The 16227-nt window shown below is 48.8% G+C and overlaps 2 protein-coding genes across 4 annotated transcripts in view; both read right to left on the bottom strand.

Annotated features, from left to right (window-relative positions):
• Positions 1-1567: 1567 nt before the first annotated feature.
• On the bottom strand, positions 1568-4095 carry LOC113958119. 3 transcript variants are annotated; one of them, XM_027666226.1, is made up of 8 exons: positions 3998-4095; positions 3690-3827; positions 3260-3436; positions 2974-3129; positions 2713-2814; positions 2505-2594; positions 2174-2235; positions 1568-1878 (listed from the first exon to the last, which is right to left on the bottom strand). In XM_027666226.1, exons 1-7 carry the CDS (start codon positions 4013-4015, stop codon positions 2179-2181), a joined length of 738 nt encoding a protein of 245 aa, XP_027522027.1. In that variant the 5' UTR covers positions 4016-4095; the 3' UTR covers positions 1568-1878; positions 2174-2178. The 3 variants fall into 3 exon arrangements, with proteins under 3 accessions (XP_027522027.1, XP_027522025.1, XP_027522028.1); XM_027666224.1 differs by having other exon boundaries at positions 2179-2235; XM_027666227.1 differs by having other exon boundaries at positions 2179-2238; positions 2508-2594.
• A 10739-nt stretch (positions 4096-14834) lies between these two features.
• ADARB1 (adenosine deaminase, RNA specific B1) overlaps positions 14835-16227 on the bottom strand; it is a 38535-nt gene continuing 37142 nt past the window's right edge. The window contains 1 exon segment of the mRNA XM_027666192.1: positions 14835-15673. Within this exon segment, the coding sequence (XP_027521993.1) occupies positions 15497-15673 (177 nt within the window). The 3' untranslated portion in view covers positions 14835-15496.

The raw sequence follows: 16227 nt of genomic DNA, 5'->3' as shown, positions 1-16227 counted from the left end.
GTAGCACTGCATGGGGTTGTTGTGGCCAAAGTGCAGGACCTGACACTTGGCCTTGTTGAACCTCATCCCATTGGAATCAGCCCAACTCTCCAACCTATCCAGGTCCCTCTGCAGAGCCCTCCTGCCTTCCAGCTGATCAACAGTCCCCCCCAGCTTAGTGTCATATTGTGAGAGCTCAAAAGAATAAGGAAAAACTATGGGGAAGTACCTCCCTTGGACCAAACTATGATGCAGCCCTGTACTCTCAGTTCCTGCTCCCCTTCCAATAGGAAGGGTGCGACATGGGGAGACTGTACTGCTCAGTCACTCTCTGTCTCTGGACCTCTCAGCGTTTTTACATGGTAGCCTCCTGGGGCAGAGGCAGCTTCCTCGCTCCTGGAGCAGACCTCCGTCTTGGCTGCTGCAAATGGGTCCCCTCTGGAGCTGTGGAGCTGTGTGTTGGGAGGTGGCAAAGCAATGCCCGGGATGCAGCTCTTTAAACCAGATTTGCCTACTGGAGCATTGCTTACCTGTCCATGGTTCCCTGTGGGGGTCCACAGTCATTTTTAGATTGAAGGACGGGAGAGCTCTGTCCATGTCCCAGTGTATGCTTATCTTGGGAGTACACACTCCAAGAGGAACCGAGCTGCCACAGGAATCAAGGCAGGCAGGGACTGCTTCTGCTCCCAGGGAAGAGCCTGCAGCACCCACCCCTTGGGTACTCACCTTTCAGTGAGGGCACACTGCCCAACAGAGAAAGAGGTTGGTGCCTGGTGGAGCAGGGCCAAGGTGCTACTCTCCTGAGGCAGCTCTCTCTGCCTCGCATAGCAGAGTCTCCATGGCCAGGCTGCAGGAGCTCGGTGCATTCAGCACACGCTGCTGGAAATCAGGCACGGCTGCTCTCCCTCTCATGAGGTTGGTTCAGGACCTGAGTTTTCCACTGGTTTGTTTCCACAAAGGAAAGATACACAAGGGAATACCTTTGCTGCAGTGCTGTGCTCAGAGTCAATCAGCCTCCACATGGTCGTGACAGCTCTATGGGCCCAGAGCTCTGGCTCAGCGAGCTCTGGGACACAGCCCCATGGCCTGGGCAGCTGCGGGGGCCCAGGCTGGCCCACAGCCCTGCCCCTGCCCCTGGCCGGCAGCACCCAGCAGACATGCCCTGCCAGGGACCCCTTGCCCTCCTTGTCCCCAGCCAGGCCAGCCTGGCCCCCTTAACGCTGTCCTCACCCTCCTGCCCAGGCCTCCAGCCCTTCTGCCGCAGGCACGGCAGACGCCCCGGGCAAGCGCCACAGCAGCCGGCCAACACCTGGGCAGGACACAGATGGCACTTCCTGCCTGGGACAGGGCTTCTGGCCATCTCCAAGGACCTTTGGCTCAGGGATCCCCACAGCTCCAGCCTTTGCCCAGCTGCTCTGCTGCAAGCTTGGAGGCTTCAGCACAGCACCACCAAAGGCCAAGGGGACTTAGGGCTCTTTCTCTTCTCACTGCACACCTGGGCAAGTGTTGCTGAGCACAAGGACCCTTTTTCCCCTCTTCCCCAATGCCCTGTGCAAACTGGGCACCAAAAAACACTCCTGAGCCTCTGTGTGTAGCAAGAGGAATTTTATATTCCTATGCTGGACTAGAGGGAAGTGCTTCCACAGCAGGGGTCTTCCTCGCAGGCTCACATGGCCCCAGCAGACACCGCTTCCCACATCAAGCCTCCCCAGAGCTTTGGCAGCACAGCCAGAAACTGCCCCGCAGAGCAGGACAGCTCTGGCAGGCCCCACACAGCCAGTCTGGCAGCTGCTGCAGCTGGGGGGGATGCAGCTCTCTGAACAGCTTCGATCACAGAGCAGCTCTGAAGCGCCAGGCTTTAGATGGTGGGGCTGGTGTCATTGCTCAGACCCTGAAGAGCTGCAACAGGGAGGAACAGAGCCAAGGTCAGAGCCTGGATCTGTGGCGACCCAAGAAGCTCCTCCAGCCAGGGCCATCTCACCCAGTTCTTGCCATGGCCAGGGGGAGCAGGGTCCAACGGGATCAGCCAGAAGGCGCTGGCCACCAATACCCCCCGTGCCCCTGAAATCTCTCTCTGCTCTGCCCAAGCCGTCCCTCATCCTTGCACAGAGCAGAGCCCTCCAGAGCCAGGGCAGGATTGCAGCTCCCTGCCCAGGCTCCGTGCTCCTCCCGCCAGCCCCTGCTGACACCGCGCTGCCCTCACGATGATGTCCTGCAGCTCTTCAGGCTGTCCCCGCAGGTACCTCCCGGCCATCCCTGGGAACACAGATCCTGTCAGGGCCCCAGCGGCACAGCTCCCCCCCAGCGGCGCTGCCGGCCCGACCACGCACCCTCCTGCCCTGGCAGGGCTGAGCCCGAGGCCTTCCCGCCTCGGGACTCCCCAGGGCTGGGCTGGCACAGGGCGGCAGCAGCCACCAGGGCACTCGGGGCTCCCCAGCACATCCCTGGGCCGCATCCTGCTGCCGCTGCAGCAGCCGGGGCTGGGGCCGAGCTGCAGCGGGGCGGGGAGGGACCTTGTGGCTCACCAATGAACTTGAGGGCCGCCTCTCGCAGGGGCTCCTGTGGGCTCTCCAGGTACCACAGGGCCTGGTGCAGGTACTCGGCCACTTTTCCAGCTGGAGAGAGCAGCAGGGCACGGAGGGAAGGGTTGACTGGGGCTCTACCCCTTGGCCGGGCGCTGCCTGCCAAGGGGACTGGCCTTTTCAGGGACTGGGGCTTCGGGGCCATCCTTACCAGGCGCTCGCTAAATTTCAATGGCTGCTCTGTCTTCAGCAGCTGATTGAGATCCCTCCTCTTCAGAAACTTGGCTGCACTAAGCAGAGCTTCCTGAGAGGCCTGCAGAGCAACAGAGTCCAGGAGATGGCACCGCAGCCCAGGGCACAGGACCTGTGTCCCTGGACCAAGGCCAGGAGGATACTGGAGCCTTAGAGGTGCCAGGGCAGGAGACAGCCCAGCCCCCTTCCACAGTGACACCAGAGTCAAGAAAGTCCTCACCTCTGCCAGTCCCTGTTTCTCCTCATGCCAGTGCAAAAAGAGTGGGAACAGGCTCTGGCTCACATATCTCTCCAGGGGCTTCTTTCCCTCAGCCACTACCAACTCCATCACCTTTCGGAAGAGGCGAATGGAGAGGACCTGCACATGGCTGTTGTCCTGATGGAAAGGAAGAGGAAAAGACCTCAGCACCAGCTGCTCCAGGCCCTGGGCACAGGCCTGAAAATCCACAAGGCCCAAAGTTTCCTTGCAGCACCTGGCACCCCTGGCTAGGAGCACAGAGCCTTACGCTGTCAAAGAGTGGCTGGAGCGCCTCAGCCAGCTTCGGGGCAGTGGGCCTGGAGATTAGGATGTCTTTGTTCTGCAGCATATTCATGAACATCGGCAAGGCCATCCCGACCACCTCTACATCCACATCCTGCAGTAGCTCCACAAAGCTTTCAGAGAGGCTGCACATTCTTTTGGCCTGTGAGGAACACAAGGCTGTGCTGGGAAGCCATGAAGGGCTATAGCAACAACCCCACTCCTGTGGGGCAGCCCTGCGTGCTGCCATGGGCCCCAGAGGCCAAAGGCCTGTCCTGAGGGACTCAGGCAGCTGAGCAGGGAGGCAGCAGAGCTGGCAGCAGCTGCCACAGCTCCCGAAGCCCAGCCAAGCCCAAGTGATTGCACTCCCCCACCCCAGGATTCCAGCACGGCTTCAGCAAACTGCCCCTTCTTACCATCATGGAATCCTTGCTCAGCACCACGAGGCCTCTCAGCACCAGGCGACGTCTCTCTTTGCATTCGCTCTGTAGGTGCCTTGAAAGGATCTCCAGGATGCTTTCACTGCAGTCAGCCATGTCTAGGCAGTCCAGGACCTGAAAGGCATGGAGCAGTGACAGAGTGCCCAGCTGGCAGCAGTCTGCACCCGCACAGGGCTGGGCCCAGGCAGCAGCACAGGGCACGGCACCATCCTGGGCAGCTGCGGCTGCGAGAGGGCAGAGAAGTGGAGGCAGCTTGGCGAGGCAGCACTCACCATCAGGCTCACCTCCACAAGGAATGCCATGGCATGAAGCTCCCAGCGTGGCTTCTCCCTGATGAGCAGCCCCAGCAGGCAGAGGGCAACCGGGGAACACAAGGGGCTCGAGGTACAACACATCTCCCTGGCAGGGGGAAATAGGCAACATCAACCCTGAGCTGGGTGGGCAAACCTCTCCTGAGACTCACTCAAAGAGTCCTGGTCTTTCCCCAGCACGGGATGAGGGCACTCTGTCAGGCAGCTCCTCCTGTGCACCCATGTGGTGGGGGGAAATAGTTTTCCCCCTGAAGTTATAAAATGGTAAAACCCCAGGGGGCGGTGACCATTTAAGTTTTGAAGTTTTACCCAATGAGCGCTTCTGCAAAACATAAACATATCACAAGCAGAACGGAAGAGAAAGTTAGTAGTAGTTGGAAGAGAAGTAGCCATGTTGTAAAAGCCACGAGGATTGAGGGCAGGAGCCCCCTGGGGGGCTCTGGCCCTGGGGGGCTGCAGAGACTTGGAACAGTGTAAGACTGGACTAAGTGTCTGTAGCTGAGCCAGGGGATGTTTCTCCACTGTGAGCCGCAGCATGAGATACTGAAAAGCGGTGGCAGAACTGCACTGACCGAAGAAACGGTGGCAGAGAGCCAGGAGAGATAAGACCGAGCAGCAACAACAGACATGCAGCAAACAGAGAGAACTTTGGAAGGAGAGAGAGAGCCGAGAGAGAGAGCAGCAGAGAGAGCAAACCTAAGCTCTACAGACAGAGTTGGAGTAAGAAACTGAACCAAAAACCCCAAACTCGTTTGTGACCTTTCCTAATTGGAAAGGATGGACTCCTACTGAATGGAAGTCCTAAAACTGCAGCAGCACTGCAGAAAAGAGCTGAAAAGCTCAGGCGTCCTGGAAAGCTGGACCGGAATGATTAAAGGAATGCAGAGGGGTGACCTTGGCCCCCCCCTCGCCGCTGCTGCCAAGCTGGCAGCCTGAGACAGAGCACAGGAGCTCTGGTAGAACTCTTGAAGCAAAGCCTTTCAACTGAAAGCTGCCCAAGATGTTCTGACTCAGGGGTGAATCCCCTGAGGAAGGGACCTTCACGAGGGTCTTACACTCCATGATATGACGTGGTGAAGCAAGTTTTGTCCCTGCTACGCAGTCCACGGAAGATAAGACCCTCACTTGAAGACGAGTGGCCAAGGGGCTTGGATACCCCTTCGTGTGTACTGGCAGCGATCAAGCTACAGCTGCTGCATGAGAAGAAGAGAACCTGCTGCCTTAGAGACATTGCTGCTCTGAGAGTGTAAAAGGATCTTTCTTTCTTCCCTCCTGGACTTTTATTTGGAGGGGAGAAGAGATTTGATCCAGTGTAAATACTTACGTCATGGTAGAGATAATTAAGATTGTATATAATATATTGTAGTATTTATTTGTACAGTCATTGTAATATATTCCCTTTCCCCCATTTTGAGTCTCGTGTGGTATCTGGCAATCCATCTCACACTAGGTTGAGATGTGGGAGGGGGCTTGGACTAGGGAATTGGATTTTGGAGCTCTCAAACCATGACAACCCACCTCTCCCAGCCTTTACCACTCTGCTCGGCCATCCCTGGGGCCTTACATTTGGAAACTTCTATTCTCATCCCAATCAAGTGACAATCACTTTCCCCTTGCAGCCAGTGAACTGCTCTCCCACTGTGGTGCTCTGCACTTTCCTGCTCAGCTATGCATATCATCACACACTTTCAGTTATGCAGAGACCAACGTGTCCATGAGACTCCAAACACAAAGATGTACCAGGACAAAAGCAGTTGCTGTATAATTCTTTCTAATGGCAAACTTTCAACAACATACCACACACCTGCGCTTTGCACCTTCCTTCTCAGTTATATAATGCCACATTTTTTCACTCTCACAGAGCCTAGCTTCAAACCTGAAAACATCCAGCAGCTGCTCCCATACGTGTTTAAGAACAGAAGCCCTTTGACATTCCCTTTGTAAGTGTATACTGCACACACTCCAGTGTGTGCTGCACTTTTTTTGTTTTTTCCCCTCAGCTATATGCGCCCTCATTGTAATAAACACTTGAAGAAAAGTACCAAGATCAGTGTTTACAAAGCCATTGTGCTGTCTACTCTTTTATATGGTTCTGAATCATGGGTCATCTACTGCCACCACCTGCGTCTCCTGGAATGCTTCCATCAACACTGCCTCCGCACAATTCTAAACATCCACTGGTCAGATTATGTGACCAATACATCTGTTCTAGAACAAGCAGCAGTCACAAGTATTGAGGCCATGTTGCTGAGAACACAGCTGTGCTGGGCAGGGCACATCTCAAGGATGAAGGACCACTGCCTCCCTAAGATCCTGCTTTATAGTGAACTTGCCACCGGCTGCCACAAGAGAGGACCCCCCGAAGAAAAGATACAAGGACTCTCTCAAACAACATCTCGGCCTCGGCCATATTGATCATCATAACTGGTGTACTCTGGCCTCCAGTTGGGAGGTCTGGAGACACACCATCTATAACGCTGCTGATGCCTTTGAGAACACACGCAGGATCACTCTTGAGGAGAAAAGACAACGCAGAAAAAGCCATACCTCGCAGAATATACGTCCTAAGGAGTCTTTCTGTTGTGCCTTTTGCAATCGGATGTGTCTATCTCGCATTGGCCTTATTAGCCACCAGCATGCTTGTAACAAATGTGGATAGAGCATTTCCCAAATCTTCATTTGCGAAGCCTAGCCATGATGATGATGATCATGATGATGTGCCCTCATACACTTTCAGTCTTGCAGAGTCCAAAGAGTCCATCTACCTCTCATACTATTTTTATTTTATATTTTATTTATTTATTTCTTGGACTAGATAAAGTAAGTAGCTTGTCACCTGTGGCCATGCATTTACTATGCTTAACTTTGGTAAAAATGTTTGACATCTGGAAGGCAAATTTAGCACTGAAACAACATGATTTTGAATAATTTATAGTCTTTAAGTTAAATTTTACAAGTAATTTTTTTAATACTGAGTATAAATTGATATTTGATACCTGTATGTAAAATGGAAAGCTGTCAAGAAGGAACATTCCTGTGCCTAAGGCACTGTGCACCGAATTTGGCTTTGTGCATCTTTGACCCCATGCCATGATTACTGTAGTTTAGATAGGAAACATTGGGTGTGTATGTATTAAAAAAAATACACACTGGAGATGTACATTGAAAATAAATTATTTTGGTAGTCAGAACCAGCTAAAAATTACCTTAAACTAGAGGTGTGTGTAAAAGGATTGGTGCACATTTGTCCACAGTGGTGGACATTTTCTCAAAATGCTGCTTTGTCAGGGCATGTGACCTCAGTGGTCAGATTATTTGGGAGTAAGTGTGTGAGAGTCTGTTTGTTTGCTTTGGTTTAGAGTCTCGTGTGTTTACCCTGAAGACGCAAAGCCAAACCACGGTTGCAAACAGAGCCTTGTTCCTGCCTGTGAGGAGGCTGGGGATAATGGCGCGTGCCAGCCAACAGCAGCCCTGGGAATGGTGACCCACAGAGCCCACTTCAGTGCAAGCTCTGGGAAGGAGAGAACCCATGTTTTCAGCAGCCAAGGTCACCGTGTCTGGGCTGATCTCTCAACAGGAAGAGCCAAATCAGCAGCAGTGCCAACAAGGTCACACCTCGGAGTTCCCACTGCGGCAGGGGCATGGGTGAATTGCAGTGATTCTGGCCATCTGCAGAGTCTGGAACTGAAATTCAGAGCCCAGCTTTTTTATGAGGCTGTGGTAGAGATTAGATAGAGGATAGAAAAAAAAAAATGTCGATTCAAACACACTACTGTATCTGCAGGCTGGTGCTTCTGATAACACACCAGACTTGGCTCTCCCATAACCTTTCCATACAACTCACAGAGGGATTTGCCACAAGGCACTGATTTGCTAAGTCAAGTAAACTGAGTAAACACAGCTTCACCTTCAGGGGAATAGCTCCTCCACCTGCCCTTCCTGCCCCAGCCATCACCACCTCCCTTTGTAACCGCCCTCCATCAAGTACCTACCGCTGAGTTTGGTACAACAGATCCCTGAGCGGAGATGGCCCCAGCAGGAGGGGATGTCACCTGGCTGGACAAAACCCAGCGCCACCAGGCTGTGGGGAAACATGCCTTGGCCAGGAGCTGCTTTTGGGTCTGGTGTCTCTTGACATGGTGCCACTTATCCGGTGTCATCCAAGTTGTGGCTGAGCTGGGGAGCATGCAGTTAGTGACAGTAGCACAGAACCAGAGAATCAATTACGCTGAAAAAGACCTCTGAGATCATCAAGTCCAACCTAAACCCATCAAGTCACCACCTCAGAAATCACTTTCACACTGATGGAGTTTTCTTTTGTACATGCCTGGTCTTTGCTTTCCCTGTTGTTCCTAGGAAAGGTCACAGAGCTTAACAATGGGTCTTTCCAAAAAGGGTGCATCACCTATGCAGGGGATCTCCCACCTTGCTCCTGTTCCTAATCAGAAACTGATCTGATAAACTAGGTGATGGAGAGAACAAAAACCTGCCTGAGGGCTACGATCCATGTCAGTCCCACAAGCAGCTGGCTGTGGAGCAGAACTGACCTGGATCTAACTCCTTTTTAAGATGAATTTCCTCCATGCAGGGTCAGACGAACAGCTGGCTTTGTTGGTGCATGAAAAGGTACATGGCGAGAGCACTGTCTCAGTGGCCTGTGAGTTATGCACCTGCTTCCAGAGGGCTGGATCCAGACCGGCCACATGTCAGTGGCTCCCTGCCCTTCCTCAGCCTTTGCTGCAGCCCTAGATCTGAGCTGAGCTGACATTTCTGTGCCTGGCCAACTGAGCAGAGAGACAGATTCTCCAGAGCTGACCCTTGAGCAGGATGCAAGGGCAGCCCATTTAGGACCAGACTTTCCTGCTTTACTGGGACAGGTGCTGATTAGAGGTGAGCATCAGGTGGTTGGTTTTCTGCCATCCCCAGCCGTGGGGAGTTGGGTTCCCACCCCGGGCAGCGGCAGTGCTGGCACCTCATGGGGCTCACCCAGTTCTCACCACAGCAGGGCTCGAGGCTACCACCATGTGCATGATCCAAACCCAGTGCCAGACACAGGCTGAGATGGAAATGCTGGTGACCACCTACAAGTCTGCAGAAGTCAGGGACACACCCACTTGGGATTTGAGTGAAAAACAGCATTTTTGACATGCAGCAGCAGTGGCACGGCCCTTCCCACACTGTGACACAGGCCATGTGTCTACAGTGGAGTGTCAGACCTGTCACATACTTTCTTGCCTTCCCCTCTCCCATGCTCTAGCCAGCTCTTCAGGATGTAACCAAAACCACCATTTTAAGGACATGCACAGTATCTGTGATGTTTCACTTATTGTTTTGCCGCCACCAGCAATATTGATATAAAAAAAATGATGAAACTTAGCAATGATATAGATCTTTATATTTTTGAAATCTCTGTACAAACATTACTTAAACAAAGCAAGGTAGTATGCAAAACAGTCATTGCTTAGAATAATCAACCAATGGGTTGTGCTTCAGGGGTGACACTGGGAGAGGAACAAGAGTGCTGGAAGGGAAGCAACAAACCAGAGGTATAACCTTCAAAGTTGGGGTTATGAATGGAGAAAGTAAGTGTCAAGGACAGTATCTGAGAGTGTTCTTTAATATCCTTACACCAGGTAGGTAAAACCAATGTATTTGCACTATCACACAGGAAGATGGGGGAAGAATAACTGCTTAATGCAAATAATATACAGCAATATATATATATATGTCTGTATAAGTACATATTCACACACACACACACCCCTTGGATCCTAAATTTGCTAAGGATGCCTCAGTCAAACTACAACAGAAATGATATTGGTATGATAACAACGACAATATTAAAAATGTGAAAACAGTGCAGTGACATTGACTGTGGATCTTTCCCTCCAGAGAACAGATATTCCTTAAACTGTTCCATCTGCTGAGGCTGGCTGCAAACATGGCTCCCAATTCCTCTTTCCTGGAATGACTGAAGAAAACAAAAACACGACTACCCACAGGACTCCTTCCTGCCTATGCAAATGCTGCCGGTGCAATTAACTGGCCGTTCATTCACAGGTGACAGGACAGCCCTTTGGCTGTGAAGGCTCTAAAGAACACCATGCACTGACATGACCCAACAAGGAACTTGTGTCCTATCTGCTCCCCACAGCCCTGCCAGGTCCAGGATTCCAGCCCCAGCTCGGTTCCTGCAGCCCCCCTTGGTTTGCATCGTTCCCAGCTCAACAGAAGTGATGGAAACAGCAGTTTTATTGGAAGCACCATACTGGCTCAGGCACACAACGCCAGTGGATGTACTAAGGGACTGATTTTCATCCCCCCCCGGTGTATTTTAGGGACAAACACCTGCCTAGTGATGAAACACCCTCCCCAGCTGGTGGCTCTAAATACCCAGCCTGACTGCCCAGAGACCCACATGACTTTCTTGCATGGGGAATCAACCCAAAATTGTTGGAAATACTCCAGACCAGTTGTTTGCATAAAGGAAGGGCAGCAAGCCAAGTGGGTAATTCCTTTGGTCCATGCTCCCCATGTCTCCTGCCCAAGGGCCTCTCCAGCAAATTTCCCATCCTGTGCCATCATTTCTACATTAGAAACTAGAGAAAGCAGCAATTTTAATTTCTCTCTCCTCCTCCTCCTGCTTCCATCAGATGCTGACTCAGCAATGGCTGAGCACATCCATCCTACTGAGCCACCAGTAGGACAGGGACCAAGCCCAGGAAACTGTCCCCTTCCAGCTCTGTGGCACAGAGTTCAGTGTCCCTTCCAAAATCTTCCTTGTGTCCTTACCAAAACCTGTGCCTCTGTTAGCTCTAGGTAACTCCAGGATCAACATTACCTTCTTCCCCCACAGGAATCTTTTAAGCTCAACTGAAAACATTTCCTATTAGAAAATAAATAAATAAATAAATAAATAAATAAATAGATAAAGAAACCCAACAAAAAACACACAGTGATTCTGAGACAGGATAATTGTATTTTATACATTTTATTTCTGTGGGTTTTTAGGTTTTAAGCGACATGAGACATTTTTGTTCTGACTGTATCCCTGAATTGCAATTCTTCCTTTCCAGTAAACTTTGGGATAATTTTCACAGAGGACAGCTTTATAATGATAAAAACACAAAGAATGCAAAGTGTAGCTTCTCTGCAAGCATGAGCCTTCCAAACATTAATTTAAGGAATGGCAATAATCAACTATTTTGAAAACCATGGATATTTAAAAAACCCAAAATTTTAATTATGTGGTGACTGTGACTAAGTCAATTCTTAGACCTGATTCTCAATTCCTGGCTGGTTATTTTTTTAAACACAGTTTGGTTTCCAAAGGCAGCACTTCTCCATGACACAGGCTCCGCCTCTTGCTACCAAACACTCTGAACCAACAGTTTTAACTCATGCATGTTTGCACTGAGAGCAGGGTAAGTTTGGGGTTCTCCCTGGGATAGACAGCACTCTTGGACATCACAGAATCATAGAATGGTTTGGGTTGAAAGGGACCTTCAAGACCATCTTGTTCCACCTCCCTGCCATGGGCAGGGACACTTTCCACTAGCCCAGGTTGCTCCAAGCTCCATCCAACCTGGCCTTGGACACTTCCAGGGGTGAGGCAGCCACAGCTTCTCTGGGCAACCTGTGCCAGGGCCTCTCCACCCTCACCGGGAGAATTTCTTCCCTATATCCAATCAAAATCTACCCTCTGTCAGTGGGAAGCCATTCTGCCTTGTCCTGTCACTCCAAGCCCTTGTTCAAAGTCCCTCTCCAGCTCTCTTGGAGCCCCCTTTAGACACTGGAAGGGTGTCTAAGGTCTGCACAGAGCCTTCTCTTCTCCAGGTGAACACCCCAAGCTCTCCCAGCCTGTCTTCAGAACTGGACTGATGAAATGCAACACCAGTTCTGAGATGCTCACCCTCTCAGCAGCAAGTTATTTTCAATTTAGAGCAACAGCACCCAAAAATCTACTGCTGAGCTTCCTATGAAGTAACCAGCCATGAAAAGATTTCTCTAAGAGAAGGAGAAGATGAGAATTGCCAGCTGTCCAGACACCCCAGTGCTCACACCCCTAAGCAAGTGGAGTCACCGTTCCCATCACTACCTGTGCGACATCCACACCGCTGGGGGAGAAGTGTGGCTGACAGGCTCTACATGAAACACTCAGGCACAAGCAGTAAGAAGTCATCTACAGTTATTACCAGGTCCTGAGTATAGCCATAAGCAATATTTCAAGTGTTAACCTTTAGGCCCAGATTTTCTTAAAATGATCCTGCATAATATATATATATATATGTATATATATATTTCAAACATCTATATTTAAAATTACCTACTTTCATAACCTACAAACTTTACTATAGCCAGACTACTGTCTGGAGAAAAAACATCTTAAATTAGATTTCAAGTATTCAACACTAAAGTTGTTGCTCTAAGTCCTTTGAAGATCCTGAGACAAACACTCAATTACAATTATATAAATATTCAATCAAAATAATTAGATAAATATTCAATCAAAAATACGGGGGGGAAGTAAAAGAACAGAAGCAGCTCCTAGAGCAGCAGTACAAGTCCCCTGTGCAGGCCAGCTCCTACCCACCCAGCTTTCCAGACCCCTCAGCCTTCCAGCACTGGTCGCCCACAAAATCTGGCAACTGCCAGAGGCTAAGTTGCCTTATCTTTTGCAGTCACTTGAAATTATATACATCACTATCCCTTCTTGCTCAGTGATAGTGATTTGCAGGGAACCCTCCCAACTGCCTTCTGTGTGTGAACTGCACAAAAAGGAATGAGGGATTGAAGGAAGCCAAGCAGTATTTTATTGACTCCCAGAAGACAGATATGGATTGCACATAACCCTGGAAAACTTCTTTTTAAAATCCTAGAATTATAAACAGGACAACTCATTCCTCATAAATAACCTGACACCACTCCTTTGTCAAAAGGTTTTGGCATGGAACATATTTCCTTTACAGTTTAATTCTGATTGTTTATTCGAACAGCTTAAAAAACTAAGTCTATAATAACACAAATATTTTGCTCATATTTTTGACTTCATTAAAAAAAAATAGTTTGAGTCACTACTTTTCTAGTCCTCAAAAAAATTTCAGAGAGACACCAACTTTCAAATGAGTCCCTTAAAAATGTGTATTTCACCTAAGAGCAGTAATGACCTCGAGAAAATGCACACGGTATGAACAGCTTTTCCTCCACCCTGCAGAAACATTCCCATACTCAACTACAGCCCCTAAACAGAACTTCTGCCACACGAACAAGACAAGGCCAATGCCCCAGTGCTTGCAAAATCTGACCACACGCATTTAAATTCCTTTTGGAATAGGTCAGTGTACACCTCAGTTGGATGATGACTGCAAGAGCCTTGTTGGGCTTGCAGGGGCCATGGGAGTGCTTTTAGTTTTAATGAGAAGCAGACAGGGTAACTGAAGCCACCCATGAGGGTGAATTAACACAGCCCATCTCTTGCAGCCTGTCCCCCTGGCATCTGGAAAAGGCAGTAACCTCTGGAAGCATCAGACTTTTCTGAGGGGATCCCTAGGTCACAGACTCTCTTGCCCTCCCAGACCAGTGCTTGCTATTATCCATAGAATCACCCAAATGTATTGTTGGCACCTCAGTGCCTTACTTCCAAGACATTAACCCTGAGGCTTCAACTAATGCACGAGTGATTTTCATGTCTGGTCACTTCTTGAAGTGGAAAATAGGTTCCTACTTGAGCAGTAATGTCTTGGCATTCATGATTGTCCCTAAGTGGTTTTACACCAAAGTCTCCAACACCCCAGGTACTTGCTAACCCCAGAGGTGCTGGGGCTGAGGTACCTGGCTCCAGTTACTGCTCCACAACATGCAGGCTTTGGCCATGTGGCTGAACTGATTCCTGCTCCGCTCTACTGCTCCGCAGAGGCGCCGGCACAGTTCCAACTGCACCTCCGACCCAATGTGGGCCTATGAGCAACCCTTGACTTCAAAGCACGGACTAGCCTGCTGGTCTGATGTCCTGTGTGGCACAGGTAAGGGCAGTGAAGCAGAGAACAGGAACCAAGAGCTGGAGTGTTGGTTTGGTTGGATTTGGTTTGGTCAGGAGAAGCCCCATGCCATGAAGCATCACCTGGTTTGCACAGGGAGCACAGAGGGTCTCTGAGATGCTCTTCAGAGAGCACAGGTGACACCTCCATGGGCACGAGCCACGGGATGTGTTTGGCACGTCCCATACCAGACATCACCTCATCTGCCACTGATGTCATGAACTAAAAAGCAGTTTTAAGAACTCCTCCTGTGCAGCAGTTCATCGAACGGACCTCACAATATTCCGCTTCTATCTTACAGTTTGACATAAAGCAGAAGTGTCTACACCTTTAGGAAAAACACTTTTTAAAGTAAGAGTCAAAACAAATGAGTGCACCCAATTAGCTTCATGAAGCCCATCACATATGTAAAGCCAAAAGGCAACGAAACCTCAGAGACACAACAACTTGGGTGAAAGCAGATATAATGCCCAGGAAATAAGTTTTAACAACTGTTTTGTCCATTCCAAGAGTTTCTCATTAATACCCAACAGGGTACTGGTTTTGGCAATTCAGGCTTATTGCCCTTAAAATGAGCAAATTTTTTTTAAGCTGTCACATTACTGTTACAGTAAAGGTTGTATTCTGATGAGTTCCTGGGATATACAAGTCACCTACTTCTAAATGTTATAGGCTTCTGCACATTATAGACTGAACTTCTTAACTTACAAATAATTACTTTTGCTGTTTCCAGTTTACAATGGTAAAAAAAAATGAAGACTTCACAATGGGTGTAAATGGGAGGTAAATGTATTTTTAAAAACAGAATAAAAAGCTGCATGTTAAAAACTGGGTCACAGACTAATAAATACATACATCAAAGACATGAAATTTTCAGCAGCTGGCTTTAAAGAGCAAGGAATTGGGAAAAAACTAGCTGTCCAGACTCCATTCTGGCTCTGTTGTCTATGTGCTAAAAATATCTGCAGTTCAAAAACAAGTTAACAGAGCAGTAGAATCAGCTTTGTCACCTATTTTTAAAAAATTAAGCTACTTCCTAAAAGTGTGGTGTAAAACCTAGAGAAACTTTTAATTTCTTCATGCACTTGATGACACTGAATTAAAAAAAGAAATTATTTTAACCCAGAAAAAATGAGTCATTGTATACAGTAAGGACAGCCTTACTGCAAGTTTTCTACAGCAAAAGTATTTCTAGAAATACACCAGAAATTACTTTCCTATAACAAAATATACAATTATGTGTCAGATCATCATTGAGTTTCAATACTCAGGCAAAACAGAAACAGTTACTGTGAAGTTTCAAAAAAACCCCAAAGAAACCCAACTCCAAACAGCAAAAAGATGTTTTGATGGCTGTGGAGATGCCAGAAAGCAATGCTGGACACCAGGAATTTCCAGAACAACTCCCTTTCCAAAGTGATGTGCAGTTTGTGAATTAGACCGTGAGTGAAAACTGATCTTGTTCTATGGGCTTCTCCACCCAGGCTCCAAGTCCTGCCTTCAGGAATGCTTTAAACAAACACTCTTTGGCAGTTTGATACTCAGTGGCTCCTTGCTTGGTATCGTGGTACAGGTTGGGCTTGAGGATCTTTGAGCGCAAGCTGGAGGAAAGCTGTGGGGATTACAGACAAGAAAAGAAGAGAGACAAGACCCTATTAAGCCAAACAGTTTGAGAGTGACTGAGTTATTCAAACAACTAATATTAAAACAATGTAAGGATCTACCAAACAAAATGGTTGAGGCCAAAAAGCCACAGACATGCTTTCCAGTAGCTTTTCTTTCTGAGAGGAAAAAGGAAAACCTCAGTAGTTTCAACTGCAGTGAAAATGGGATTATCCTTCCAAATAAATGAAAATGAGAAGGCAAGTTCCAAGGAGACAGCATCCTGACAGCATCCTTTGCTTAGTCAGCTATAAACCAAGGGGTATGCATTTTGGACCAGACAGCACCACATTAAAGAGTAAGTTAAAAAACACATATTCTTTTATATTACTGCGTGGGGCAGTAAGTAACTGGCCTCAAGTTGCACCAGGGGAAGTTTAGATTATGTATTAGGAAAAAAAAATTATGGGAAGGGTTGTAAAGCAGTGGAACAGGTTGCCCAGGGAAGTGGTGGGGTCATCATCCCCAGAAGTGTTAAAAGAAAAAAAAAAGTGTGGATGTGGC

Source organism: Corapipo altera, unplaced genomic scaffold (genome assembly GCF_003945725.1).
Source record: "Corapipo altera isolate COAL_440 unplaced genomic scaffold, ASM394572v1 81, whole genome shotgun sequence".
Classification (NCBI taxonomy): Eukaryota; Metazoa; Chordata; class Aves; order Passeriformes; family Pipridae; genus Corapipo; species Corapipo altera.
This window is presented reverse-complemented; position numbering and strand designations above follow the sequence as displayed.